Below are 27,392 nucleotides of genomic sequence, written 5' to 3'. Positions count from 1 at the left end.
GACAGGAAAACACAGAAAAATGAAAACAAAAATGGTATAAAACACATAAAAAGGGGGGTAAGTGTGTCACAGCCAATACTCCAACAAAGCAATAAAGATTCCATTCAAACAGCCTCTATTTGGGCTCTGAAATTATATTAAAGGTTCAGTGTTTTTTGGGACAGAAGAGATTTCCTGAACATTTGAGTGACTTTTTAAGGATTCTCATTAAAAGGATTGCCCTTTATCTTAAGGATAAATGCAAAAAACTAAACAAACTCTAGTTAAATAAGTTAAGGAGGACAACACGGAAGAATTAAAATGCTGCAGTTTGCCTCAGGGATCTGTGCTATTTCAAAGACCAGAAAAGACAATATATATATATATATTTTTAAACTTTGGTCTTCAATCTGGTAGAAAGAAATTCATTCATTGCCCGTAACCGCTTGCCCTCGTACAGGTTACGGGGGGCTGAAGCCTATCCCAGCTGTCACTGGCGGAGAGGCGGGTGCACCCTGGACTGGTCGCCAGACTAACGCAGGGCTCGGTAGAAAGACATATCTTTCTAATCACTTTCACATTGCATCTCAATTTCAGAGATAGAGAGCATGTATTTTTTGTTATAAGACCTAGAAAACCATTTGTGCTTCACTTTTACTGCTTTAATTAAGTCATATTCTGTTGCTTATTATATTTCATACTTGAGAGTAGAATCTACTTTTTGTGAGTTCAGTTTGAGTGTTTTGTTTTTATTGCGAAGCAATACATTTAAAGTAACATTACTTTATTTTGTCATAGCACCCAAAAATTTTAGGTTCCTCTCAACTGAGTGTTGACGTTTTCAACTAAACACTGTGATCTGAGAGAAATCAGTGTGACTTTGAAATCAAATCAGTCAGAAAAAACAATCCACATATCAATATAAAAAAATACATCAGAGGTTACCTTGCGCTGTGACACAGACACCCAGGTTCCCCAGCAGCACAGCTCCGAGCAGCAGACGGGTCATGGCGTTGATACTGTTGGGAGGACGACAGAGACAGAGCCACACTGAACTGATGCTGCAGGGAACACGGTTACCTTTAACATGCCACTTACTTCCCCAATTTTCCCTTCCCATGATGGCGACACCTTTTGACATTTATGTCACAACTGCGATGATGTTACATGGTTAACACAGAAGTACAGTTCTGTGCAACTTACACGTGACATATTTCAATACAAAACCCTGACAGATCAATTTACCAATGGCCTTATCTGTGCCGAAGTTTGTTTGCTTATATGTTGCCTAGATAACCTTAACATGTAACAACGCTTTCACTGACTGAACATGAACAATAAAGGACCTCACCTTCAGTTTTCCTGGATTCAGTCCGAAGTTTTACCTTGTTGAGGCGGCTAGGAGTTTTGGAGCTGAGTGAGTCTGTTTCTGCTCAGCATCGGGTATTTGAATCCTCAGGTAAAGAGTACTGACAGATGTGATGGTATAAATACACTGTAGACATGCCACACAACAGCATACATTAAAACTGAAGGTGAAAAATGTGACGTTTCAGCACTGTGATTATCAACCATTTCTCCTCTTTAAAAGTTGAAAGAAATGCATACCCACACATAAAATGCTGTGATTCTGTTACTTAGAGCAATATAGAGGACATGAATAGCATTTTTCTTTTGATCCATGTCTTTCATTATTTTCTATATTGCGCAAGTTAACCCTTAAACCTGAGCAAATGAGCCGGATTTCTTTCAAAAACATGGAAGAAGACACACTTATCGTTTTATAACACAAAAATTTGCAAAAAAAGTAAAAAGGAACAACGGAATTACCTGAAAATTGGCACAAAACAAAACAAAAAACAAAAACAAAGGTTCATATAGGTACATTTTCCTAATTATACTTTCCTTTTACTCAAATAACATTTTCCATGCAGAAGTTCTACTCTTAGAGTATTTTTTTTCATAAAAATATTGTTGAGGTAGGCATGAATGTTCGGTTTTCGTGGACCTTTTTGACAGCAGACACTTTGACTTGTCAGGGCAGAAAAGCACAGAACCTTGAGAGTGAATTCGCTAAATTGATCAATAAAATTAATATTCACACCTGTTTTTTTAACTCAAAATGTCTCCCATGAAAACGGCCTGTTCACGTATTCAAATGAAGCTCTGTGAGGACGCATTTATCTGTTTGCTTGTTCTCTGAAGGTTAGAAGAGTAACCACTCTGTACTGCTGCAGGTTGACTCATTTTCTAGTTTGTTACTGGAACGACTGATGGCTATCTCCTGTCCAAATATTTCACTGGAAACACCAACAGTTTACTGGAAATGTGTTACATAATGGCACTCAGAAACAAATAACAGAGAGGATGGGGTCTTATCTACTAAATCTTATCTACTTCTTTTCTCACAGTTCATGTTTCCCTTTAATGTTAATTATTAATTGGGTTTATTAATACCTATGTACATTGCTGAGGTTATATTGTTGCTGTCACGTCCTGCAGAACCTTAAAATAATCATGACTGAGCAAATTTGGATCACATTTCATTAAAATATGAAACTGTTTTCAATATTTTCTGCTTTTTAAAGGTTTATTTATTTTCTTTCTATCAAGATATTCAGTGCAAGTTTGCAACCCTTTTATGTAGTGTGACACTTGTACACCCTATAGAATAAATACAGTTTGGATGGCTTCAGTCACCCAAAAGATCCGTAACACTGCACGCTGGATTAGTGATTCCTACAAGGGGTAGTTGTACTTTAGCAGTAGCCTGACTAGAAAGATTAGTTACAATTAAATATTCACTCTGTTGTATTTAAAATGTCCTGATTTACTGTACTGATTTTGTCATGTTTGGAGAAGAAAACCTCACAATATCCACATATTGAGTGGGTCTGAAAATGAAATGTTGGATAAAAAGTTGCCAGCTTCTGAATTTTAAAGTCATAGTGAAAAGCCAGTTGCAATTGTTTCACAATATCCACCTCTTTATAATTATTGGGGTTTTTTTAATCTAGTATTAATTGCTCGGAAATTCCATTTTATTTTTTTTGTCTTTTTTCTCTCTAGTACTACTTTCTGTGTTATTATTCACTCATTTAATTGATTTAATTAATTTCAATGTTGAATGGGTTCCTTTTAACAAGCCCTGTTTTTTTTGTTTTGTTATCCCACTTGTGCACTCAACTTACTGTTTCCTCTTTTGTCTAATCTCATCATATGTACAAATAAGTAAATTCATACTGTTCAATAGCATCCAGCTTAATTTCACTACAGGCGAACACATTTGGGCATCAGAGGTGGTGCTGATGGTGGTACGTGACGCTGTGGGAGTATAACTGACAATTAAAGTTGCAGATTACCAGAAACACTGAGCTCTTCCCTGCAAACCAGATACCAAGAATTATTTGAGGATACACACCTAACCGTGAAGTCTGTTATCGACTGTTACTGTCACTACTCCCACACGCAGTAAAGAGGAAGGAAGCATCACCAACAGACATACATGTTTACATACACACTAAAAAGAGGACTCCCATGTTACTCTAATTACTGGTTTCAGAAAAAAGGAACAACGCGGGTTGCTCAAATGTCATGAAACATCATGATGTGTGTTTCTTCTTTTACATGGTGACTTGACAGAATCTGACAGTGATTCAAAGAGGGGTAGCAGTGAGTCAGATGTAATTTAGCTGCTTCAGTGCACTGAAATTCCACCTTCCCTTATTTAATGAGGTCGCAATTCACAGAACAGAAATTTAGTGAACACAGAATACAATCTAGGACACAGATGTAAACCGATGCTCATGTCCAACATCCTATCACAACATCCCTTCTCGCTTTAACTACTACTTACGAGAACAAGATACAAACAGATAATGGCTGAAATGTTTATTGACATGATTTAGTGCCAGAACATGACAAGATAATAAACAAAAAAAACAGTAGTTTGCAGCAAGAAAATGAAATATGTGGACAGAGGCGATAACCAGGTAGATACTGAGAGTGAATAATTTACAGCTCAGTAATTAAATCAGAGTCAAGTACTTCAATTTGACAGACTGGCCTCTTTTCCAAATCCAGACATTAACTAAACAACACATTCAACTGTCATCAGACCCAAAGAATCACTCCGGCTGGTAATTAGATCTGTCATTTTCTATTTGAAATTGGTTGACTGAAAGTCTTTGCACAAATGAAATAACCATTTCCCTTTTTTAATTCTTCATTCAATTCATTCCCTCAGCAGAATCCACATCCTCAGCACTGTGAGCATGAAATGATGAACAGAAGTGTGTAGGATTTAGTGGAATCTATTAGTGAGGCGTCAGATTGCAACAAACCCAATACCCCTCAGCTCGCCCCTCCCTGTCCAAGTATATTGGAGAACCGACAGTGTCTTTACGGAAACAAAAAAGCAAAAGGCCCTCTCTCGAGTAGGATTCTTCAAATAATTGAATATTATTTACAATACAATTTTTGGCTTTTAATAATTAAATGAACGTGAGCGACTGCAAAATTGACCTTTAAAATGTTCCGCTCACACAAAACTCTGCTGCATATAAACTCACACACTTCCTAAATAGCCAGCCTCCTCTTTTAAAGAGCTGTCAGGTCACTTTGCACATACACATGCAGACCGATGAATGAGTTAACACTGGAAAAACACTTGAGATAATGTTAGACATCCATAAACGTGTGTACAGCACATAAGGTTACGATGACCACTGAAGAAAAATAAATGAAAAATATATGGATATGTACTATCAAGCTCTCAAAACCAAAAACTGAAATAATTGACTCAATCAAATTCCATTATATATGTATATTATATACAAGATATAATTTATATGTAATATTTCTCTCTATATATATATATATTATATATATATATATTATATATATATATATATATATATATATATATATATATATATATATATATATATATATATATACATTTTTGATTTGGTTGCATTATGTAATGGAATTCATTTTTTACTTTATGTTTTTGGTTCACCTACTGTATATTTTTGGTACAGTTTTCAATTTCATTTATATATTTCCCACAAGGAGATGCACTGATTTCAGTTGAAGAACCGTGTTTTGTTTATTTTGATGCAATGATTTGTAGATTAGCAGGAAAGTAGCACATTGTGAAAGTAAAAGCAGTGCTCTGTTTACTTAAATGTTAAAGTTCAATAAAATATTTTGTCTCTAAAATCAAAGAAGAATTGTGATTTTAAAAAAAAAGTGTGATCTTAATCCTGATCAAAATAATCATGTTTATCATTTTAGGCATTGTTGCGCAGCCCTACTTTACAGCCAGTGTTTGATTGTCCATTGTGGGCTACTGTAGAAACATGACAGTGCAACATGACGGACTCCATGAACTACGACCTGCTCATATAAGAGGCTTATCAAAGGTAACGAAAGCACAACAATTCAAAGTCTTAGATGAAATACTGTATTCTATTTCTGCCAATAGATCCCCTAAATCCTACACACTGGTATGTCGTATATTTTACAGTATTAAACACAAAAAAGTTAGATACAAAACAAAAATAAGTGACTCAAAAACTGACTTAACAGCACAGAGAAAAGGCACAAAAAGTCTAATATTATGTACAACATCACCTACTTTATCCTCTGGTGCAACAGCTTCACTTATTTCATGAGAAAATACATGAATTGCAGTTTTCAAACTCCATATATGTATTTAAAGGCTAAGTGAAACAAAAAAAAACCCAAAACAAAACACCCTTTATCCACCTGAATTAATTGTTCAATTTATTAAAAAAAAAAAAAAAAACTGTGTTTTTTTTTGATGACTCATTTTGAAATCATGGGTGTCTACATACATATCTAAAGAAATGTTATTTTGCTTAACAGCTAATTCCACCCATCCTTCAAAACTGCACTCAACCACTGACATCAGGTTTGGCTTTTAGTGAATGAATAATTTATTAATTTCTATCTCTTTGTCAGCTGAGCCACACTGATTTTTTTTTAAATGATCAAGGATCATACTGCCCAAATATTTCACTTTACTATAAAAAATGTCACATTATAGAAGTTAAAGATGCACAAACTTATGCTGAAACTTTAAGGTGCTACAAGCCTTACGAAAAAATAAAAGATTTGATTCACATAAAAAAGAAAAAGTGCAAAAGAGCAAGAAGGAATTCTCAGTACTCATAGACGTACTTTTCCACAGTGAACACAGTACTGTGAGCACTCAGCAGCTGATGAATTCAGTAGCTATTAATGTTTGTGTACATGCATCAGATTCCAACAGATGTGTATAAGACAGATGTTTATGAAACAGTATGTTATTGTTATTGTTGGTTATCATTATAGTATGCATTACAGGATATAGAGTACAGATGAATCCATTTGATTAACTGTCGTGGATTAATTGTTGTAAAGTCTTGAAAGTTGAGTCTGTACGTGATAAAGCTATCAGGCAACAAGTGAAGGATCGGTTGTATTTTCTCCGTAAGATGATGCATAAGAAAAAATGTTTGCTACAATCCCAGAGCAGCCGGAATTGCAGTAATCAGGACAAGAGGTAATGACGTCAGTTTGTAGAAGTGCTGCAGAGAATAAAGCTTTACTACACATTCTTTTCTCAACAATCGATGCTAGAACTTAGCACGATCACTTGCTAAGGTCTCATTTAAAAAAAAACATATGACGCTCCTATGGAGGTTAAATGCACATTTTTAACGTCACTTTGGACAAAGTGACACATTAAATTTACTGTAACAAAACCAATCACATTAATATCAAGTGCTTTCTCAGTCACTAGCATTGTTAGAAATGCAATTTTTGAGATGGCAGCAGAATTGATCACAGGCTGCAAGGGCCAAAAAACACAGAAATTAAGAACTTAATACCCCTTTCCTACCAGAATTTGCACAAATATGCAGTTTTTTAAAATGTGGGTAAACTAAAATATGCTTCCTATCACTAACAGACCAGAGGGGTGTACACATCTCTGCAGCAGACCGGTGTGCCTGTCTGTGTGTTATATTGTTTTGTCACCCGCAATGTCATAAAAAGGCCAATTCATGTATCCTTGTCCACGTGTCTGTGTGAGTCGTGGCATAACGTGACATAAATGTCATCATCCACCCGTGACTGCGAGGTTCGACTTGGACTCTATGCTGATGTCCGTGTGCAGCCCATTTATTTTTTGACTGCACTGACTCTACACATAGCTGATGCTGCATGTCTATTCCAAAAACACTGCTGTCAAGCCAGCAGCAGGAGCCTTGCCGCAGTAAAGTTTGTTTAAAGATGGATATTCGACAGACATTTACTCCAGACCCAGTGGCATCGCTCAGTTTCTCTTTCACACGATGTCCGCAATAGGAGGATCTGTGTGCATCTGTGACCACATGACAGCAGCTTTGTGTGGATTTGCAATGTGGAAATTATGTCCGAACTTTAACTTGCTGAAAAACAGGGTCAGTAAAATGCAGAAGGCAACATGGAGGCCATTGAAAAGGTTACAGTGGTTACCTCTTTGTTTATGTTGGTAAATGATTTTTATGATTTTCGGGTGCTTTTCTTTGTGGCAATTTGTGACATCAATGAACTGCACCAGGAGAGGGTTAAAAATAAGCTTGCTCATCCAGGTGTTATGTGTACAGTACTGCCGCAGTATGATTTGGTGTGGTAATCAAAGTCGACTGTAACCGTTTCTGCTAAAGACCAAAGCGAGACGTAAGCGGGTGTTAATGGGTATTTGTCTAGCAGAAACGAGGATTTAAGGACAAGATTACCACACTGCTAAAATTCTGCTGACTGATTTGATTTGGCAATTACTTTTGACATTTGATCTTGTTGTGCCACTCCGACATATTAATGAAAATACAAATAAAAATGTAACTCACGTCAAGGTGCACTAACAAGAGGAAAATTCCTGATTCTCATTTGACTTGGCATTGAGATGGTCTGAAATAACACAAACACAAAGACAATAACACAAACCAGACCACCTGGCACTTGTAACCACGACTGTAAGTCACTGTTCAGACTTTCATAGTTTTCAATTTTAATGATGGGTGACTGCCGGAGAGTGCCTTATTTGACCTTGTAAAACATTCAATGTGGCACAAGTTCCACATTCAACCATGGTAGCCCTCGACCAGTTCACCCTCTCCTAACTCAACTAACACTGCACGTTTCTCATAACCAGAGGGGACATCACTGGAGCAAAGCTCATCGTCTTCTTCCAGGTTCCTGCCCTGCATGTAGCCAGGTCCTTCATCACTTCCTACCTCCATGTCAACAGACACACCTTCATCCTCCTTTGGCAAACCAATGGGCAGACGGAGGTCTGGCTCGGCGGAGGGAGTAACAGTCAAAGTGGGTTCAATCTCATCTGGTGTCAGCAGAGGTGTGGGTGAGGCAGGCGCCACTACCGGCACAGAGATTGTATCTTGAACCACTCCAGAACGCAACTGCTTCAGTTTATTGGTGAATGTCTTTATGAAACAAAGAGAAATTGTTAGATAAGTGTTAAAGTAAAAAAAAAAAACAACATTAATTTCCATTAAAATGATGAAAGAAAACTAGAACTGGTTTGATGAGCGTACCATCGATCTTGGTAAAGAAGTTGAGGGCGTGGTCTTTTTTCGGAATACCATGATGAAAACAACAACAACTGCAACCAAGGCCAACAGACCGCCCGCAACGGCGATGTAGACAAGTTCTAGATGAAACAGATGAAAAAAAACACTAAAAGACAGACCAAGAATCTCTCACACACACACACACACACACACACACACACGTGCACGCGCGCACACACACACACACACACACACACACACACACACACACACACACACACACACACACACACACACACACACACACACACACACACACACACACACACACACACAGAGCAGTGGTGATTCCTGAAGGGAGGGGGGCTTTCCTTGTAAAAGGACTGTGGGTTAAACTAACCAATGATGAGTCTCTAGTTATTAGATGATGGGGTGCTTTTTTTTTTTGGTTTTGTATATGGTTGGTTATATATATATATATATATATATAAATTTTAGTTTATTTATGTGTATGTAAGAGGATTGTTTTTTTCTTTATCTACAAAAACAGTGCGCTTGGGAGAAAATATCTGTGAACCAGAGGTCGAACAATACTAATTCCCGCAGGCTGCAGAAACATTTTCACTTTGTGTCTGAGAGCCCACTTTCAACACAGTGACTAACTGCCGTTTCCAGCAGAAACCCTGAATCGTGGTGGACACTCAGAGGGGCTTTTTTTCACAGCTATAAAAGGTTATGTACTTACTTGTAAGTGTAGGGAGACCTGTTTGTAATGTTAATTAACAATATAAAACATAAGGTTAATAAAGTTGGGTGCCGAACTTTATAGTAAACAATAGTAATCAATAATATAATAATAGTATTCAATCAATTTGTGCCAAATTTTGGTACCTGGATCTGGATGAGTATGGAAATAAGGATAAAGAACAAGATTGCATCACCCCTGCAGGGTAATGGTGAGCCCAAAAAAGTAACACATAAGCTTTCACCTTTCCAAACTCAACACAGACGATGCTCATTGCAGTATTTGTAACGGGCTCAATAGCTCCCAGACTTCAGTTTTATGTCAACACAAACTACATTTTGTTAAAGTATGTTAGCTCAGCATAACATGCGAATTAAAGAAGATTTGATTTCATATTGACGTCAGCTTTGTTTGGTTCTCTATTCACAATTTGGGTGGTGTCCTCACACTATGCCCTGGTGACAGACTGACAGGCCAGAGCTTTTCGGGATTTTGTGTAGTGTGTTAACTGTTCCAAATAAAATAATGTTTAAATTAAGCTCTATTTACTAATTAACAGAATTTTTTGTTATTACAGACAGAGTAAAGTACGGATAAAAGGTACCACTTGGTGTGGGCATTAAATTTCACACCTGTATTGGTATCGGTTCAAATCTGAATGACACCCAACCCTACAGGTTATAAATCAAGTTTTGGCATTTTGCAATGACAATATGTGTCAATAGTCACACTATATAGGAGATTCAACAAACCATAATTCCTCGAAGAACGACTGCTGTGTATCTTCACATTGACAACTCACACTGGAAAAACGCACAGAAAAAATAAATTAAATGTTACTAACTGCTTGGTCTTTCTTCGACTGTCAGGGCGCAGTACTCTTGTGTGGCTTTAACTGAGATTTTCTCCACCTCTCCCTTGACCTTCACACAGTGTTTTTTCTCAGCAGGATCCACTGAAAACTTCTCCTCACACACACTTGTCACACAGCTCTTCCTGTGGTGTCCCTTCTGCACATACAACAAACAGTAAGGCTCCTCTTAACAAAACTTCACAGTGGTACAGTAATTTGTACACATGTTGCAGAATGGCATCTGTGTTATGTAACATATAACTCATATAATGTTAAGCAGCTGTACTACTAATAGTAAATGATAATACTACATTAACAGCAGCATTTCCTGCTTCTGCTCCTGATAAAACAACTATCATTGTTTGACTAATAATTCAATGAGGAAACTGACACAAATCTACAGCTAATTTCCTCTGCATTTATTGTTTTGTAAATGTCATAAGAAACATAACAAAGTGCAGAAGTTGTGTAACTGTCTGACCTGGCTGATGACCTGTACGTCGTAATTAAACACAGGCAGCTGTTGGCTGCTCTGCGCATTGTTGCGTTTCTTCTTGGATATTTTTGCATCTGGACTAATGCTTTTGTGGTACAGCAGCCAAGGATGTGTGAAGCGGAGCAGCACAGTATCATCCTGTTGGGCAGTGACATTTACTGTTGGGAAATCCACAGAACCTGGAAACCAGCAGAGACATGGCTTAATTGTTAATCGATTTCATGTTGCAGACATACTGAGATGATGAAAAGCTAACCATTATTCTGACAATTTAGAGTCTGAATAACTTGAAATAGAAGACCAAAGTAATTACTCTGTGCCAGATTTATTATGTTAGTTATGTTTCTAGGCCTTGATTTCTCACTTAACTCTTAATTTTATAACTTCTTACATCTATGTTAAAGATGCACGCGTTTCTTGACATATTCCCACCACCATCTGCTGATCAGTGAAAGAGTATGAAACTGTCAGCACGGTCATGCCTGTTTCGACTGTTTGTCTGGCATGTGCATCTTCATGCAACATAAAGGTATTAAGAGACAATGAAATGTTTAACAAGGATGGCAGTTATTGTACTCCACTTAATGTAACAAATTCCAGTATTGCTGTTTTTAGCTCTGGCTTTTCTTGCAAGTCACATTTATGTTCTCTTTTAGGATTTTAGACTACTACCTAGTAGCAAAAAGGGACGGCGGGTGGCTCATTTTTTTGTGGTCTAACCACCACAGACCTTCATGGTGCACAGATGATCAATTCTTCTGACTTTAACATTTCCTTTAGCACCACCAGCAGATCAAGTGTTTACTTAAAATATCTCAATATCTACACGATGGATTAACACTTTTTAAAGACTTTCATGGCTCCCAGACAATAAATCCTGAGAGAAGCGATCCCGTGACCTTTCCTTCAGTGCCACCATGAGGTTAACATTTGTGGTTTTCAGTGAAATGTCTCAAAAGCTATTACTCTGGCTCTGACTGAAATTTGGTACACACTAATTTTCTTCTTAGAATGACTTCTAATAACATTGGCGATCCCTTGAAGTAATGAAAGCCCTTGCACCTGTATTATGATGAACTGGGTGTCTTACTAGAGGTGCACAGTTAGTGACGCATTTTCCATCCCCCAGAAGTGCTTGGTCCACCAGAGAAGAAAGGCAGAGCTAAAGCAACAGACTTGTCACGGTGAGCATGTTAGCATCTCGTTTAAAGTCCCACTGTGTCCGAGTACAGCCTCACAGAGCAGCCTCACAGCATGACTATCAAAGGTCTCACTGTGAGTTCAGTGAATACTGACATCAATACTCACATTTCTGATATGCTTGAGAGTCCTTGAAATAGCTGAAAATGATTCCTTCCTCAGGCGCAGGCTCAGACTCATTGTTTGCAACCACAGCAGTGACCATAAGCTGGTACTCGTTACTTGGATCGGAGAGAAATGACACGTCAGCTTGGAGTGGAGCTGGTGGGTCCACCCAGAGTACTTGAGGATGACTGGGGAAACAGATAAGGAAAGAGAGACTTTTTTAAGAAAAAGATAATGAGCATAAGACTAAAATTATAATCTATAATGTCTTTAAAAAGTCTAACACATCTAAAAATAGTTCTAATTAATTATAACTTGTAATTTCTAAGAAACACTTTCGAACAATTACCTAGAAAGAGGTTTGTAAATAAACATAATCAAGGTTGTCTAATTGTGATTTCTTTTGGATATTCTGCATCTAAACATTCATATTTATGAACAATCAAAGCCCTAATCAACATGTGTATCCATCCACTTAACCTCCAAATCAGTTCTAAAATGAAAAAAAAGCACAGCAAAGTTGATATGTATTTTCTGCTAAGAAATAACGTGTGCTGCATTTTAGGAACCAAGGCCTAAAGGATCACTAAGTCCTCTAAATGAATGGGTTTTTTTTGCAGGTAATTGCAACATTAGAAAAAACACTAACCCGTTTAATCCTAATGTTGAGCCAATATTGACTCTGAATCGAAGCCCTGGTGAGAGTTGGTCATAACTCCACTTGAGCACGTTGTGCATGTTGTGGCAGTGCAGGGTCACGTTGGTGGGCGGCTCCACTGTGGAAGCAGAAACAGAAACGTCAGACTGCATGTATTTTAAAGCCTTCAAATTTGACACTGACCGTCTTCAAACACCATAACAAAACCATGAAATCAATATCAGGCAGTCAAAAATCATCATCAAAATTTTTATGCTATGAGTGGAGGTCCCTTTTCTTTGCCTTTGAATGTGGAGAAAGTCACATCTGCACTGAGGAGTTTTCATGAACATGTTTTTGTCAAATTCAGGGAGGCTGAGGATTTTCAGTACCATCAACTTCCCACTAGAGGACACTGCATGCAAACAGGAAGACAATATACTACTGCTGAACCTCTCAGCAGACAGACGTGATTTTCACACACACAGGCACAGTAACCTACATAACTCTAAAATTAAGCACAAGTCCCAGGAAAAAAAAGTTTGGCTTCTAGCACAGATAAAGTACATATTCAAGGAGTGTACTTCTTTCAGCTTGATGGAACAACTACAGCTTGCACTGTATTTTTGTTTAAATCAAATCCACCAGAAACTTTTTGCAATGTCTCTTCTGACCCGAGGGACTGAGATAAAAATCAGGCACTTCCCAACAGCCTATGAACACTTCCTCAAATCCAAAGTACAAAAGCACAAAGCAATAGCCAGCATTTTCCCCTTTACCCTCTTGTTCAGTGATGGTCATATCAGTGCTGTGACTTTGATTTGAATTTAGCTCCATTACATTATAATTGCATTATTTAAAAGCTGATCAGTATGGTTGTTCGCTTTGTCTTCTTTGTTTTTTATCCAGTGCATGTTTACACAAACCTGGTGATTTACCTCCTGTTACAGGAAGCAGCAACACTTCATAGCATTGCAAATGTACTGTGTCCACACACCACAAACACACACAGACACACAGCAGTAATCTTTAGTATTTTTTTAGTAAAGCATCAACTATAAATCTTACAAATGGCCCTCATTTCTGTCAACTTAGAGATAATCACAATAAAACCAAAACAAACATCATTTCTTATTGTTTCATATAAAACAGTTAATATCCTTTTTGTTCACCGTTTTGTTGTGGTTTACTGAAGCAACATTGGCAATATTCATTCTGTTTGCACATTCATCATGCAGGCAGACATGTTTCTTTAGGCTGGTATATTGTCAGGTCAGGCTGTCGTCACATTTCTTTGTCAATTTAAACTGAGCCATAGTGTCTGGTTTAAATAACTATACCAGCTCAGGCTGTACGTACACATTATCAGATTATAACACGGATTACATTTTCTTTATATGTGTTTCCAGGAAATAAAAAAAAAATAGACAGGGAGAAAAGAAGATAGAAAAAAATAAGATAAAAAAATAAGGTAGCATTTGTGATTTTGACTGTGTTAAGACTGACTTTGGCCTGGCCTGAAACTTTCAGGCATTTTAAAGTTCAAAAAGACAATAAAGGCTTCAGTTAAGCTGTTGGCAGATGGACGAGTTATTGAACCGGAAGGACGCTTTATGAGTCACCTCCGTAATCATAAGGCTTAAAAGAAAATAAAAAGTAAATTTCAGTTTCATTTCCTTTGTTAACTAACATTTACGTGCATGCACGTGATAACACCCACGTAAATTTAGAGAGGCTCAAAAACAAACTGAGATGTGAAAAGTGTGAAAGAGAAATTTCAGAAGGAAGCATATGTACTGTAAAAGAAGTGATAACCGCAACAGTAGAGTTGGTCGCTGGAGGCGATCACCGCAAGGTAGCTCCACACAGTCACACACACACACACCACACACACACACACACACACAAACACAAACACACAAACACACACACACACACACACACACACACACACACACACACACACAAACACACACACACACACACACACACACACAAACAACACAAACACACACACACACACACACACAACACACGCGAGCGCATCACACACACACACACACACACACACACACACACACACACACACACACACGCGAGCGCACACACAACACACACACACACACACACACACACACACACACACACACACACACACACACGCGAGCGCACACACACACACACACACAGCATTTTAACTTCCTTTTCATTCTTTTTCAGTTTTATAGATGTTTTGGAAAAAATTTAACAATGCAAAAGATCTTGGGCATTGACAAGAGAGAAAACAGATCACTCTGAACTTTAACTTTCATAATAAAAAATAAGTTTGACCCATTAGATCTCATCTGAAAAAAGAATTTATAAATACTGGAGAAAAGCTGCACTGTTAAACACAATCCCACTGCAGTCTCAGTTGACTTTTGTACAGTAAAACAACATTCAGACTGATAGTTTTTCATAGCTCTTTTGCAGTTTTACCTTGGGGAACCCGACTAAATGTCTTTGAATGGGAAAGGGCTCAACCCCGCAGCTGTGGAAGAGATGATTTACAAAACACTAAACTCTTTATAAGCTTACTTGAGTGTAGCAGTTTTTTTAGGCAGACTGTTAAGTTTCACCTTATGAGGACAGAAAACAGAAACAAAAGCTGCAGACATGGTTGACAGATTATTGCATACAAAGCAGAAAACATTTTTCAGTAGCAGGAAGAGGGAGCAGATGCTATCAAACTTAAAAGGAGGTCATGGTGATGTGCGTAAGACTTGCCACAAAAGACTTCAGAAATGAGTTCACAAACATGTTTACAGGCGCGCTGATAAACTTTTTTTTGTGCACAAAAAGATGTGACAGTTAGTCCAACAATTTACTGTGAAAGACTGATGTGCTGTGCATGTTGGTAGCATGCAAGAACAATGAGTTACCTTTGGTGGTATTTTGCTTTTATTCATTGTCTGTCTTGTCGATTTGTTTGTTGTGCATTTGATATTTTCATATTCTCTACTTGGTAATTTTGTACTGTTAGTTTTAAATCTGATTTGCTTTGCATCTATTTAGAGGGTTTTGTTTAAATGAGTATGACAGTAAATCTCTCTCAGTACTTCGGGTCAGAATGAAAAACCACAGCACCCATCAGTGATGTCAAAATGAAAAAGGGGTGAAAAGACAGAAAAATAGAGGAGTTGAATGGGGTGATAAAGACATAGAAACAAACTGAACAAATATTCCAAACAATGTTTAAAACTCAAAAACAAAGTAAATACTAAAAATCATGCACAGAGAACAGTGATGCACGTGACCTTCTTGTCACTGCAGCCTCTCAAGTTTAAATGAGACATTTGGACTTTGGACGTGAAACACAAAAACTGTAACTCACGTCAATAATGGCTGCATGCTATTACAGCGTACAGACATTTAACTGGTTGAGCTAATGATCTCACTACACTGTAAAAAGAATTAACAAGCAACACAAACACCAGCAACCACTGCTCAGATTTGAATGCTATGTTAAGTAAAAAAGGCAAGTATGACATGTTTACTTGTTCGATATTGATAAGCGTCTTGTCTTGTGAAAATAACAGAATGGTGGACACACTTTAACGGCACTAACTTGGCTGAATTGAGCAAATCTTGATGTGAAACTAAAATATGTTAAATATAAAGATAGGTGTTGCATTTTCCAACATTAATCAATACTGTTTTTATATCTAAGTTTAAGAAATAAAAACTTTTTTTTTCATTTAATAGAAAAAGCCAAACTCCCAAGATGTTAACTTCGGGTTCTCACACATTTTCAAGGACAAAATTTTAAAATTTTTCTATGACTACTTACTCTACTTGCCTGATGTATTGTAAACATATCAGATTCAAAGTCTATTTAAACATAACTTCAGCTCACTGGCAGACATGAAGTGAGAGACAAAACACGGAGAGAAAATAAGTGAACGTACATGACAGTAAAAAAAAAACATCCCACATTGACACATTTTATGTCAGCAGCTACAGACAAACATTTGTTGTTGTGTTACATTGTAGAGGGTCATCAGAGAAAAAAAAAACGTAATATTGTCATTGCACATAAAAAATGTCCATGACTTTGTAAACTTCAAGGATTTCTTCTAATTCAATGACTTTTCCAGGTTTTTCATGCTCATGTTAACTGTATGAACACAGTCAGCCGGACAAGAACTTTGCATAAATGAAAAGCGTCGGGATAAGATTTCAGTTTAAATCAAGAGGACTCAATTGATCTTTGGTCCATAAAATGTCAAAAGAATGTTAAAAATGCCCATCGCCTTTTACTAAAGCCAAAGCTGACATCTTAAAAGTTCTTGTTTTGTCCAACCAACAGCCAAAAACACTATCATTTTAAATTTAAATAAGAAAAAAAAAAGATAAAAGAAGCACAGGGCCTGAAAATGAATTATGTTTGCCATTTTTTCTTGAAAAAAATACTTAAAGGATGAACTAACTGAATGTTTTCATTTTTACTCAGTGCTATGGATAAATATTAGTCTTAACTGAAAAAGCATCTGTGTTTGATACCTATCCTTAATTAAATGTCTTGTAAACTGTCAAGATGTGTGAACTGAGAACTTCTCAATATGTCGTTAGTTGTTTTTTCATTGTCTTCACTCTCAAGCTAAAGGCCTCCTCAACAAGCTCTGTGGTGAACAATCGAGACCCTTTAATGGGAAAACCTACTCAAGGCATAAATAAAAGTAAACTCAAAAGCATTGTGTATATTTTCTTAGTGCCATATACTGTGCTATTAGTTATGGTGACTCATTACAATTGTGTTCAAGGTTTCAGAGGAATACGTTCAAATATCGCAGTACTTTGGTCTCTTCCGCGCAACATGATATCATATGCCGAGACTCTAAACAAGAAAATGGGAGCATGTCCCAAACTGTTCATGTATTACGGCAGACTGAAAGAACTATTTACCGTACAAACACACTGAGACCTTGTGAAAGCCGCTGTAGCAACATCGTCATAGACCAGCAGTCCACAGATGTGCCCACAAGACCCCTCTCTGACTGACAACAAGATTCAGTACACACACCTTCACCACAACACACAGTCTCATGTCGCATCAGTGTTTCCCACAGATTGCCCATGTATCTACGGCAGGGGTGGTGTCACTCTGACGTCCGATGCTTTTTTTTTGAAACAGGAACAGGAAAGGTTGAGTAAAACAGATACTTTTGTATTTCCTCATGTCTGTGACAGATAAAGACACTGAAACTGGTAAAAGGTGGTAGAGAGTCAACATAACGACTAAAGAAACTTTTTCACTGTCAATTTTTGCTGAAATCTGCAGTCATGCGTCATGCTGGGAAAAAAAACTGGCGAGACTGCATTTCTCTGTGCTGCTGCAGCTGAGCAGTAACTGAGTTATGCCTGAGTTTGTGCCACACAATGATATCATCATATATGATATACCCCAGGTATGAAAAAACAGGTGTTGCCCAAGTCTACTAAACCCTGAAGAGGTCACCAAACACATAGAGACAGAAAAATCAACTTAACACCTACGGGCAATTTAGAGTCACCAATTACCCAAAACGTCACATCTTTGGACTGTGGGACGAAGCTGCTGAACCAAAAACCCAAACGAACAAAACCCATACTGACACGGGAAGAACGTGCAAACTTCACATTGAAGGGCCACAGCCAGCTGGTGGATTTGAACTGGGGCTAAAATTTACCCAATGACATAATTGTGGTTATAAACATGAAAAAGATATGAATAAAATCCTTTTTTAATGGAAATTATTTTTGTAAACATATTGCTGCATATATCTATATATCTATGCATATATGCATATATATATATATGTATATATATATATATATATATATATATATATATATATATGGTGTAAGGCTTAGAAATGTTTTTGGTCCCATGTCAGCCTGATTGCTCTGATTGACTCTGAAGTGCTTTATAAATAAGGGCTCAGATTTATCAAAAATGTGTCTACATCACATGAGATGAATAGCAGTTCAAGGCAGGCAAACTGCTTAAAATACTTCCTGAATGGCTACTTGTGAAAAGATTTTCAATTCCGCTTGCAAATTTCACTTCATGTTTGGGGAAGCAAAATGCACTGGCTGCATCTGGCTTCAGGTATACCCATTAAATCTTTGTCTGACATAGCATGACGAACATCCCAAAGGCAATTGATTTGCATATGCCAAACCAGAGGCTAAAATGGGGCAGTAAACAACTTTTTGACTTTTCAATATAAGGAGAGATACATTGGAAAAAATACATAATTATTGTTAGATTGAGAACAGTATATATCAGCAGATCCATTATCAAAATAAATCATTGTTAAATAATGTTTGTCAGCAATTTTATCATCATTTCCTGTGTGGGCTGAATAATTTATTGAAAAGACAAATTAAAAGCCAGAAACAGTCACAACTGAGAAGCTGGAATGACTGACTGTTAGGATAAATCTGCTTGAGAATTTACTTTAATAATTAATTTAGAATCAAAAAAGCTTTTTAAGACAACAACAAGACGTCCTTTACTGACAAATGTGTGCTTACACTACAGTGCTGACTGGCTGTGCAGTGTGCATGCCGATGTATTCTTTCTGCACTTGGATACATTAGCGCCACTTGTTACTGATAGCATCATCTACGATCCATTTTAGCATCAAGTGTGTTGCAGAAAGCACAACAGACTGCAGAGGATCGATGCATATTCACTTGATGCCATTTTAAGTGATGCCTGCTTCCATTACATAAATGATCACTGTTGTTTTTCCACCTAATCTCCACCAGTAATTCTCATAATTACTGGCGTTAGTACACTAGAGTGTGAACAGCATCAGATCTGAGGCAATAAGCTGACGCAGCATCATTTGTCAGATCAAAAGCCCAAGTTTCAAATCCTGTTTTGAACTTTTTCTCATCATTTTCTCAACTTTTTCTCAACAACATCTCCACTCTCTTACAGTCCTTAAGTGTGTCTTATATGTCAAATGAGGCAAAACACTAAAGATTAAACAACAACAATCAGTCAAACAATTTTCAACAATTTCTAATAAGAACTGAACATCTGCTGGTGTAGCAGAATACACAGTTGACCAGTTTATCTCAATTTCAAATATAATTGCATGTATGTTTGGCTTGTTTGAAAAAAAAAAAAAGGTTTGCAGAAATGCTCACAATTTTGCAGAAATGCATTACACAAACACAGTGTCTTGGGTAACACTGAAAAGTACAAAGAGGAAATAAAGTAAACCCAGAAAACAGAGCAAGTTAACTCTTAAATCGTTATCAATAGGTTTGTTCAAGCATATGTGAGCTTATACACATGATTACGGTGTTTGACAATTAATTTATGATTATGTCGCACGTTAATGGGGTCGTAGTTGAGACGTTTCACCTTAAATGTCAAATTAAACTTTTTTTCATAGTTGTTTACGTGCTCATACTGATAGATTTGGGCAACGTTAGCCAGGAAAAAAGCTTAACAATCTGGCTGCAACCTCTACATATAAATCATAGGAAAAAATGGTTGATGACACAGTAAAAACACATAATTTGACCCTCGAAAAATGGACATCTTGCATTGAAGAATCAGCGAATACGCTGTTGAGTTAAAGGAAAATATCCACTCCCTACTAGCACGCTGTTAGCTAGCAGGATTTTAGCGTTTTCCCAGTAATGCCAATGCTCTGTCCTCATTTCACCACTTTACACAAACCACTCATTACACACCGCATACAACCTGCCAGTCAATTTAATATGCCTTTTTTCAGATGTGTGGCAATTCTTATTTATTCGGCGTCAAAGGGGTGTTAACCCAGGTTAAAATTGCGATTTTTAGCACAGATTTAGGTTAGCTAGTTCGCTAATACTCACCGTGGCCCACCGCTGCTGGTAACAAGCAGAGAAGCAGGAAAACGGGATGAAATTTCGCCAAATCCATGCTGAGTCGACGACACAGTGCTCGCTGTTTTGTTTCTTCACAAAAGGAGACACTAACTAATTTAACATTTCATTTGGGACGGTTCATACAAACAATAACAGCCTACATACATGCCCAACTCCCGAAATCAGACGCTGAGTTCCGCTGGACATCCACAAGCTATAGACCATCCCTTTCCTTTGAAACGTTTACTGAACCTCGGAGATTTCATGTTCAGAAAAAAACAACAGATCCCAATTATGTTTTGCGGTTTCATTTGAGAAATAAAGTGGCATAAAATGAATTCACAGCGCGACAGAGGGACAAATAGACACAAGAGGTGTCGTGTTTGTTAGCTATTTTTCTCTGCTTTCAGTTTCGTGTTACAAATCACCCCCTCCCAAACAATGTTTTAGACATATCCGTACATTTATTCAGTGAATCCCCTGATATTTATATACCTGTATTCACGAGATACAACCTATGGAGGGGAGAACTACTTAACTCTGAACTGTTGTTACGGATACTTTAAATTCAAGTTATAATACTAATATATCCGACAGCAAATGAATGCAGCTAAAAATTGGTTTGCGTTTATGTCACGTCACCGGGAAATTACCGGTCTTTCCTGGGAGTTTTTTTCTCTCATTGTTATCTCCTTAAGTGTCGGGAAATATATTTATTCTTTATCGCAGTTATACATCTGACTTTCATTATAAAGCAACATTTTTTTAACTTAATTAGGTTTAATTATGTTCCAAACACACACACACACACACACACACACACACACACAACACAACACAAAAAACACACCCAAATATATTGCAGCGGTGGGTTTCTACATTAAACAAACTCATAAATCATAAGCAAAATTGAAGCTATCATTATTTTTTTATTTTGATGGGGGTAGTTTATTCTGGGGGTGGGGTCCTTATAAATAAAGAAATAGTAAAAATGACAATACACGGTATCTTCCTTTTTCGTTTTCTTTTTTTCCAACGGTACAGCATTTTTAAATGTTTACATATCATATATATATTGTTGGAGTAAACTGATTTATTACAGATTACAGTTTTCAGAGGCACCAGGATACTTACATATCAAGTTAGGCTGTACAGATTAAAAAGACATGATAATGTCGGCACACAAGGCAGTGCAGCTTAAGGATGCATGACAATATTCAATATTCAGTCTGTGAAAGACCTTTGCCCTCTGACCTTCAACAATGAAATGAACGACTATTTTTCTATAAATGGATAACTCATATCACAATACTTCAAAAGACATTGCACATATATGACAAAAAATGGCCCATCAAAAACAGATTATCTGTGGGACTCTCTTTGGTACAGATCTGTTGGTTAGAACAGAGAGTCTCTATGTGTCTGCAGGGCTTCACACTGAACTCTGCCTGCACCTTAGTGAGTTACAGCTTTTTCTGTGGAACACTTCCCCCATCCTGACGTCAGCTGAATTTGTGAGTTTTCCTTCCCATCCCAGCCTCAGACTGACGCATTCACATATCAGCGCTTCAGCAAAAACTTCAGGTGAGTTACACAACAGAAATCTGGGAAACTTAATTATCTGTTCATTAGCATTGATGTTTGAAGTTTGTTTTGAAGTTTAACAAGCTGTTTAAAATATAGGCTATGTGTGTTTGTGCTGCAGTTAGTCCGTAACAGGAGCAGAAAGCCAAGTCTCGCTGTATATTCTCACATTACATTACATAGCTTGTGCATTCCTGTGTCTGAGTTATGTAATCGAAACATTCTCGCAAATCTGTTCTGATGGAAAATTGTAAAAATGTGTTACAGATAAACACTGTAGCTGTTTATGGTGCTGAATTAACAAAAATCACATCTCTGTGAGATGTCACGTATTATCCTCAGCTGTTTTTTTCTGGGAATAAATGACAAAGTGAAAGTTTTAACAGGACAAACTTCACCGCTGACTCCCAAAAAAGATTATTTGGCTTAATATTTGAGGCTTGATTCACCTTAGGTTCAACTAAGTGATTCATAGTTAAGCCAAAAATGTGGCCAAATGCTCATTCATTTTTAATCTGCTGTGGGTGGAAAAGTTTTTACAGCCAGGAAACAGAAGGAATGTCTCTGGTCATGAGGAGCTGTGGAGTTAAAATTTCGGTCTGAGAGAAAAACAAACAGTACTCTGGATTTCTTTTTTCATGCATTTCCACGAGCCGGCTGATCATAACAGTAAATCTGTGCTCATTCACTGTATTTTAATGCTTATCAAGTGTACCTCTCTGTCTTTTACTCCCACCATTAGTTTGCATAACAACAAACCATTTCTATCAACAGATTTATTTATTTATTTATTTAAGAAAAAATAGTTAACCCACGGGGACATTTTGCAGCTCACAGAAATAAATCATCTTTTATTTGGAGATTACTTAACTGTAAGGAGTTCAGACTTGAATTTGATGTAAGAGACAACATTTTGAAATTGTGCAGGCTATTTTATAAGCCAATCAAGTTTGCTTTTTGGATCTTCCTGTTAACCCAAAAGCAGATTATCTTAGAGAAATAAAGATCAGTGAGAGAGAGAAAAAACAGCATTTTAAGATCTTGAATGAGGCTGAGACAAGAGACCCTAACCCTAACCCTAACCCTAACCCGAACTCTAAGAAAATGGTCAAAATCTCAAATTGATGTTAAACTGCGCTCAGTTGTGTCTGAGAAATAGGCCAGATAATGAAGAGATCTTATTTTGAATTTTCCTTTCCACTGGATAGTAGAACCTGTTTTATAAACGCACATATTCATCTTCAGTTCTTTGTTCTTTCTACTGGGATGGCAACTGCCAAACTGTTTCTTGACTAGTCGCAGCAACTTTTAAATTTTTTCAGCTGATTGCCTTGCAGGACTGCACCTTCTCCTCGGTTTTTGGTTAAATATCACGTTTTGACTGAGCTTTAGAGGTGCTGGCAGGGCGATTTTGTTACCTTCAGACAGAGTCAGGCTGTTTCCCCCTGCTTCCAGTCTCTGTGCTAAACTCAGATAATCACCTTCTTATTTACATACAGACCTGACATCTAAATCTCTTCTCATCTTACTCAACAAGAAAACAAAGAAGCGTATTTTCCCTAACTGACAAATTATTTCTCTTATTATTTATAACTTCTTGCTATTGTTTCCCCTTGCAAGAAGTCTTTCAACAACAACAACGTGCAAAGTTTGTTGTCCATGCCCTCTAGAATTACACATTTTTCAGTGTTGAAAAATAAATCTGCTTTGGGATGTGATTGTAGTTACGGGTTTGGTTAGTTTCAGGCAAAGAAAATGTTTGGATTAAAATTATTACTTTGTTATGGCCTGGAGGCCATTGTCAGCATGGTCGCACATGGTTAAGGTCAAGGAACGGTCGTGGTTGTGCTTTTCAAAACAGCACTAAATTGAGGTCCTCTTTTGCTTCCGTCATAATTGCTGTGGCTGCTGGATAGCTCTGTCACTTCGGCATAAACACATGTTGTTTGTTGGAAAATTAAATGGTAGAGGCTGTCATTCTTTTAAAGAGGACAGTCTCAATTCCTTATTTAAGACATGGCTTAAGATGACAAATAATAATAATAAATCGGCCCAAACTCAATAGAGTTCTACATCTTTGGAACTTGAACCTCAAATATCATCAAACTTAAGCACAGCAGATCACCAAATACACATAACACTGTCATCAAATATTCTGAGTTTAACAGCTTTTTGTGTCATTAAACACATTTCTTAATATCCGCTGTTAGATATTTTTATTAGCCATCAAGTAAAACTCAGAAAAACAAATAACTCTTAAAGCCCCTTTAAACTTCAGGAAGCACAAACTCACACTGTGCAGCCAAACAATGTTCAAACCCACAAAACTGTTTTTTAAACTGGAAATCACAAAGCTTCCAAATATTTTAGGGTGAATTTTGTGTACACATGAAGCAAAAGCCATCTACATGTTTCTGTTTCCCAAAGTGGTGAAGCCATCCTGGGTTTGGATATTTAAACACAAGCATTGTACAGCAGCTACATATGATGCTGTTCGACAATGTGAAAGAAGAGGATGTGTTTAACTTTAACATAAAATGAAAGGGTTGAAAGAGGATGTTAAATATACTGTTGATGATAGTTCACTTCTGTTTAATGTGACGTGAGGCCAAAGGAAGAATGCAGTGGTCAACGCTTTTGTTCCTAGACTGATGTTATTGCCAAACCAAGAAATCTACCCAGACCTTTGTATAAGCCAAGATTTCAAAACAATGTTTTCTCTGGAATCACAACGCAATCTCCACAGTTATAATTTTCTGTGCGTGTGTGAAATTCAATGTGGGCTCCTAGTGCCAAACATTGTATCCCTGACTGTAGTGCAGGAAGATCACACCCATCACAGATCATGTGTGAGTGCGCATGTCGGTGTGTGTGTGTGTGTGTGTGTGTGTGTGTGTGTGTGTGTGTGTGTGCATATGTGCGTGTGATTGTGTGTGTGGCAAAGTACTGATTCAAACCAGCTGTCGGTATGTCCACATCCCTTCTCATCACCTCTTAGTAAGACAATCCTTAATGGGCGAGAGACACACAAGGGAGCGACCTCGGATCATTTTGCTCCAGTATCCAAAAGCAAGAATCTCCTGTGAGTGAAAGTCGACCTGCAGTGAAAAAGGGACGAGTTTGTTTACATGAACCTAGCCAGTCATTCAGAACTGTAACCACCATTTGGACTTGTGCCATAAAAATGTCAACAATAGGCTTATTATCTAATGTTAAGTTAATTTTGTTATGATGAAAAACAACCTACAACAGAGTGGAACAAGTTCACACCTGCTCCCCAGGGGTTAGTCAGGAGTTGCTGTAAATCATTAAGTAGAGACATGGTGAGGACAAATGTGTTACCACACGATACAAATACAACATACAGTCATCCTGGAATGTGACAAACAGCATTAGAAGAAATGTTCAAATTCTTTACTTAAATGGGAAATCAACCAATCAAAGTCTGTTTATTGGGGAGTATTACTATTTGTGCTCCTTTTGTTTGCGGCCGTTCAAAACATGTATATTTATGGGTGCATTACTTTTTGTGGTAAAATGTACGACCAGTTTGCGAGGACAGGGTGGTATAAAGCATTTTGTGACTCAAGAGGAAGCTGTGTTAAGTCTGATGAATTGCCTCAATTGATGTCATTTGGTATTGATTATTAAATTTAAAAAGAAAAGGGAGTGTATTGTTGGAAAGATCTCACCAGACCTCTTTAGCCCACATCTTATTTCTGCTTGAGGCTACATCAGCTGCTACTTAGGGGTTTGATTAAAGGTAAAGTGTGTTTTCTTCACTCTTTTTTCTAATATTGAATGTGTGTGTTCTTTTTTTCTCTAGGCTCAGGTCTATGTACCTAAATCCACACGTGAACACCAATCAAAATGCTTGCTGAAACTCTCCTCCAGCAGTGATGCCAGCCTTCAGCCCTCCCGGCCCTCTCCTCTGTGTGCTGCTGTGTGTGTCGGTGGCTCTGCAGCGCTCTGACCTGCGCCTGGCATATGTGACCCACAACAGCTTCTTGTACTACTCCTGCAGCCAGGACCCCCAGCCCTGCAGCATCTCATCACTTGCAGACTGCAAATGCAAGGACATCCAGCTATCCACCCTGCATCGCCCCCAGTCACACTCGTCTCCTGTTTTCCGGATGAGACGTTTAACTGTTTGGTTCACGTCACCTTTAAACACAGCCCGTCTGCTCAACAACTCAGAGGTGAGACACCTCACCCTGATCCACTGTGGAGGATCCAAAGAGACCCCTTCTTCTGCCAAGGAGGGACATTTTGCTGTGCAGCACCTTGAAAGGCTGACAGTGGTGAACATGGAGCAGAGGTCAGTTCACCACTGTCCGGACGCAAACAGAGCCAAAAACACAGACTCAAACAGTGACCAAGACACAGATAACGGCGCTCACTTAGACACAAACAGATACAACAGAGATAGAGACACAAATTTGGGCTTGATTGCAGACATGAAGAGAGATTCCTTGGCTTTGTCCTCACCGCACATCCAAGACATCTTCCTGGGCAGGGAGCTGGGAGCGGCATATCATGAGCAGGCCAGACTGGGAATCATCCACAGCTCTGTGCTGGAGTGGGGAGCCGTGGTCAAAGCCTACACAGTTCAGACACACATAGACAATGACGGCGTGCTGCCCTTCCCTGACCTCCACCTGCCAAAATTACCAGTGACATCTGTCATATATGTCAGTTTTGTTTACTAATACCAAATAACTTTTTGAGGAGGGCACAATTGGAGGAGGATGATCTAGTGTTCAGCATGGATGGATTACTAAAAGGAACCAGGGGCCCAAGGCATCAGGAGCCCCTCTGACCTTCACTTGCAAAGTGTCACTCAAATCAACACGTACTGACCAGCAAGTCTGAAAGAGACACAAACAAACCACAAAGAGACACAAAAAGACCAGAGAGAGAGAGAGACTGCAAAAAGGGGCAAAACAATTAAAAAAAGACAAAAAAATACATTGAAGAGACAACTAACGACTATAAAGAACAGAAAAAAACAACCACAAGGTGACAAAAAATTATTAAATACACAATTACTTCACAGAGACATACATCTACCATAAAGAGACAAAATTACGAAAAAGTCACAAAATTATCCATAAGAGACAAAAATCAAGCAGAAGAAATGCAGAACAAATAGACATAAACAAACCAGAATGAAACACAAAAGGACCACAAACAGATGCAAAAGAGCTGCAAAAAGACACAAAATGACTACAAAAATAGGCAAAACCAAAAAAGACACAAATGACCTCAAAAGACATATAATGACTATGAAGAGCACATTGTAACCAAGACCCACAAAT

General features: G+C 37.8%; 2 protein-coding genes across 2 annotated transcripts; one reads left to right on the top strand and one right to left on the bottom strand.

Moving 5' to 3' along the window:
* Window positions 1-7,223: 7,223 nt before the first annotated feature.
* Window positions 7,224-20,708, bottom strand: ifngr1l (interferon gamma receptor 1-like). Its single transcript, XM_042501929.1, has 7 exons — window positions 20,479-20,708; window positions 12,610-12,736; window positions 11,964-12,148; window positions 10,641-10,834; window positions 10,151-10,316; window positions 8,586-8,701; window positions 7,224-8,474 (listed from the first exon to the last, which is right to left on the bottom strand). The coding sequence occupies exons 1-7, from the start codon at window positions 20,543-20,545 to the stop codon at window positions 8,115-8,117; spliced, it is 1,215 nt and encodes a 404-aa protein (XP_042357863.1). The 5' UTR covers window positions 20,546-20,708; the 3' UTR covers window positions 7,224-8,114.
* A 1,290-nt stretch (window positions 20,709-21,998) lies between these two features.
* On the top strand, window positions 21,999-27,017 carry si:ch73-52p7.1 (uncharacterized protein LOC100321084 homolog). The gene is made up of 2 exons (XM_042502568.1): window positions 21,999-22,074; window positions 25,901-27,017. Exon 2 carries the CDS (start codon window positions 25,974-25,976, stop codon window positions 26,781-26,783), a length of 810 nt encoding a protein of 269 aa, XP_042358502.1. The 5' UTR covers window positions 21,999-22,074; window positions 25,901-25,973; the 3' UTR covers window positions 26,784-27,017.
* Window positions 27,018-27,392: the final 375 nt, after the last annotated feature.

This window comes from Plectropomus leopardus, chromosome 15 (genome assembly GCF_008729295.1).
Source record: "Plectropomus leopardus isolate mb chromosome 15, YSFRI_Pleo_2.0, whole genome shotgun sequence".
Taxonomy (NCBI): Eukaryota; Metazoa; Chordata; class Actinopteri; order Perciformes; family Serranidae; genus Plectropomus; species Plectropomus leopardus.
The sequence above is the reverse complement of the archived record's forward strand: the minus strand, read 5'-3'. Positions and strand labels throughout refer to the sequence as shown.

What these genes read in the sequence shown, in the direction of transcription:
- ifngr1l (XM_042501929.1), bottom strand. Translation starts at nt 20,545, where the DNA reads ATGGATTTGGCGAAATTTCATCCCGTTTTCCTGCTTCTCTGCTTGTTA. An exon ending in CTCTCAAGCATATCAGAAAT is followed by an intron (nt 10,835 to 11,963) that starts GTGAGTATTGAT and finishes GCTGGTTTCCAG; the next exon opens with GTTCTGTGGATTTCCCAACA. An exon ending in AGTCGAAGAAAGACCAAGCA is followed by an intron (nt 8,702 to 10,150) that starts GTTAGTAACATT and finishes TGTTTCATCTAG; the next exon opens with AACTTGTCTACATCGCCGTT.
- si:ch73-52p7.1 (XM_042502568.1), top strand. Translation starts at nt 25,974, where the DNA reads ATGCCAGCCTTCAGCCCTCCCGGCCCTCTCCTCTGTGTGCTGCTGTGT.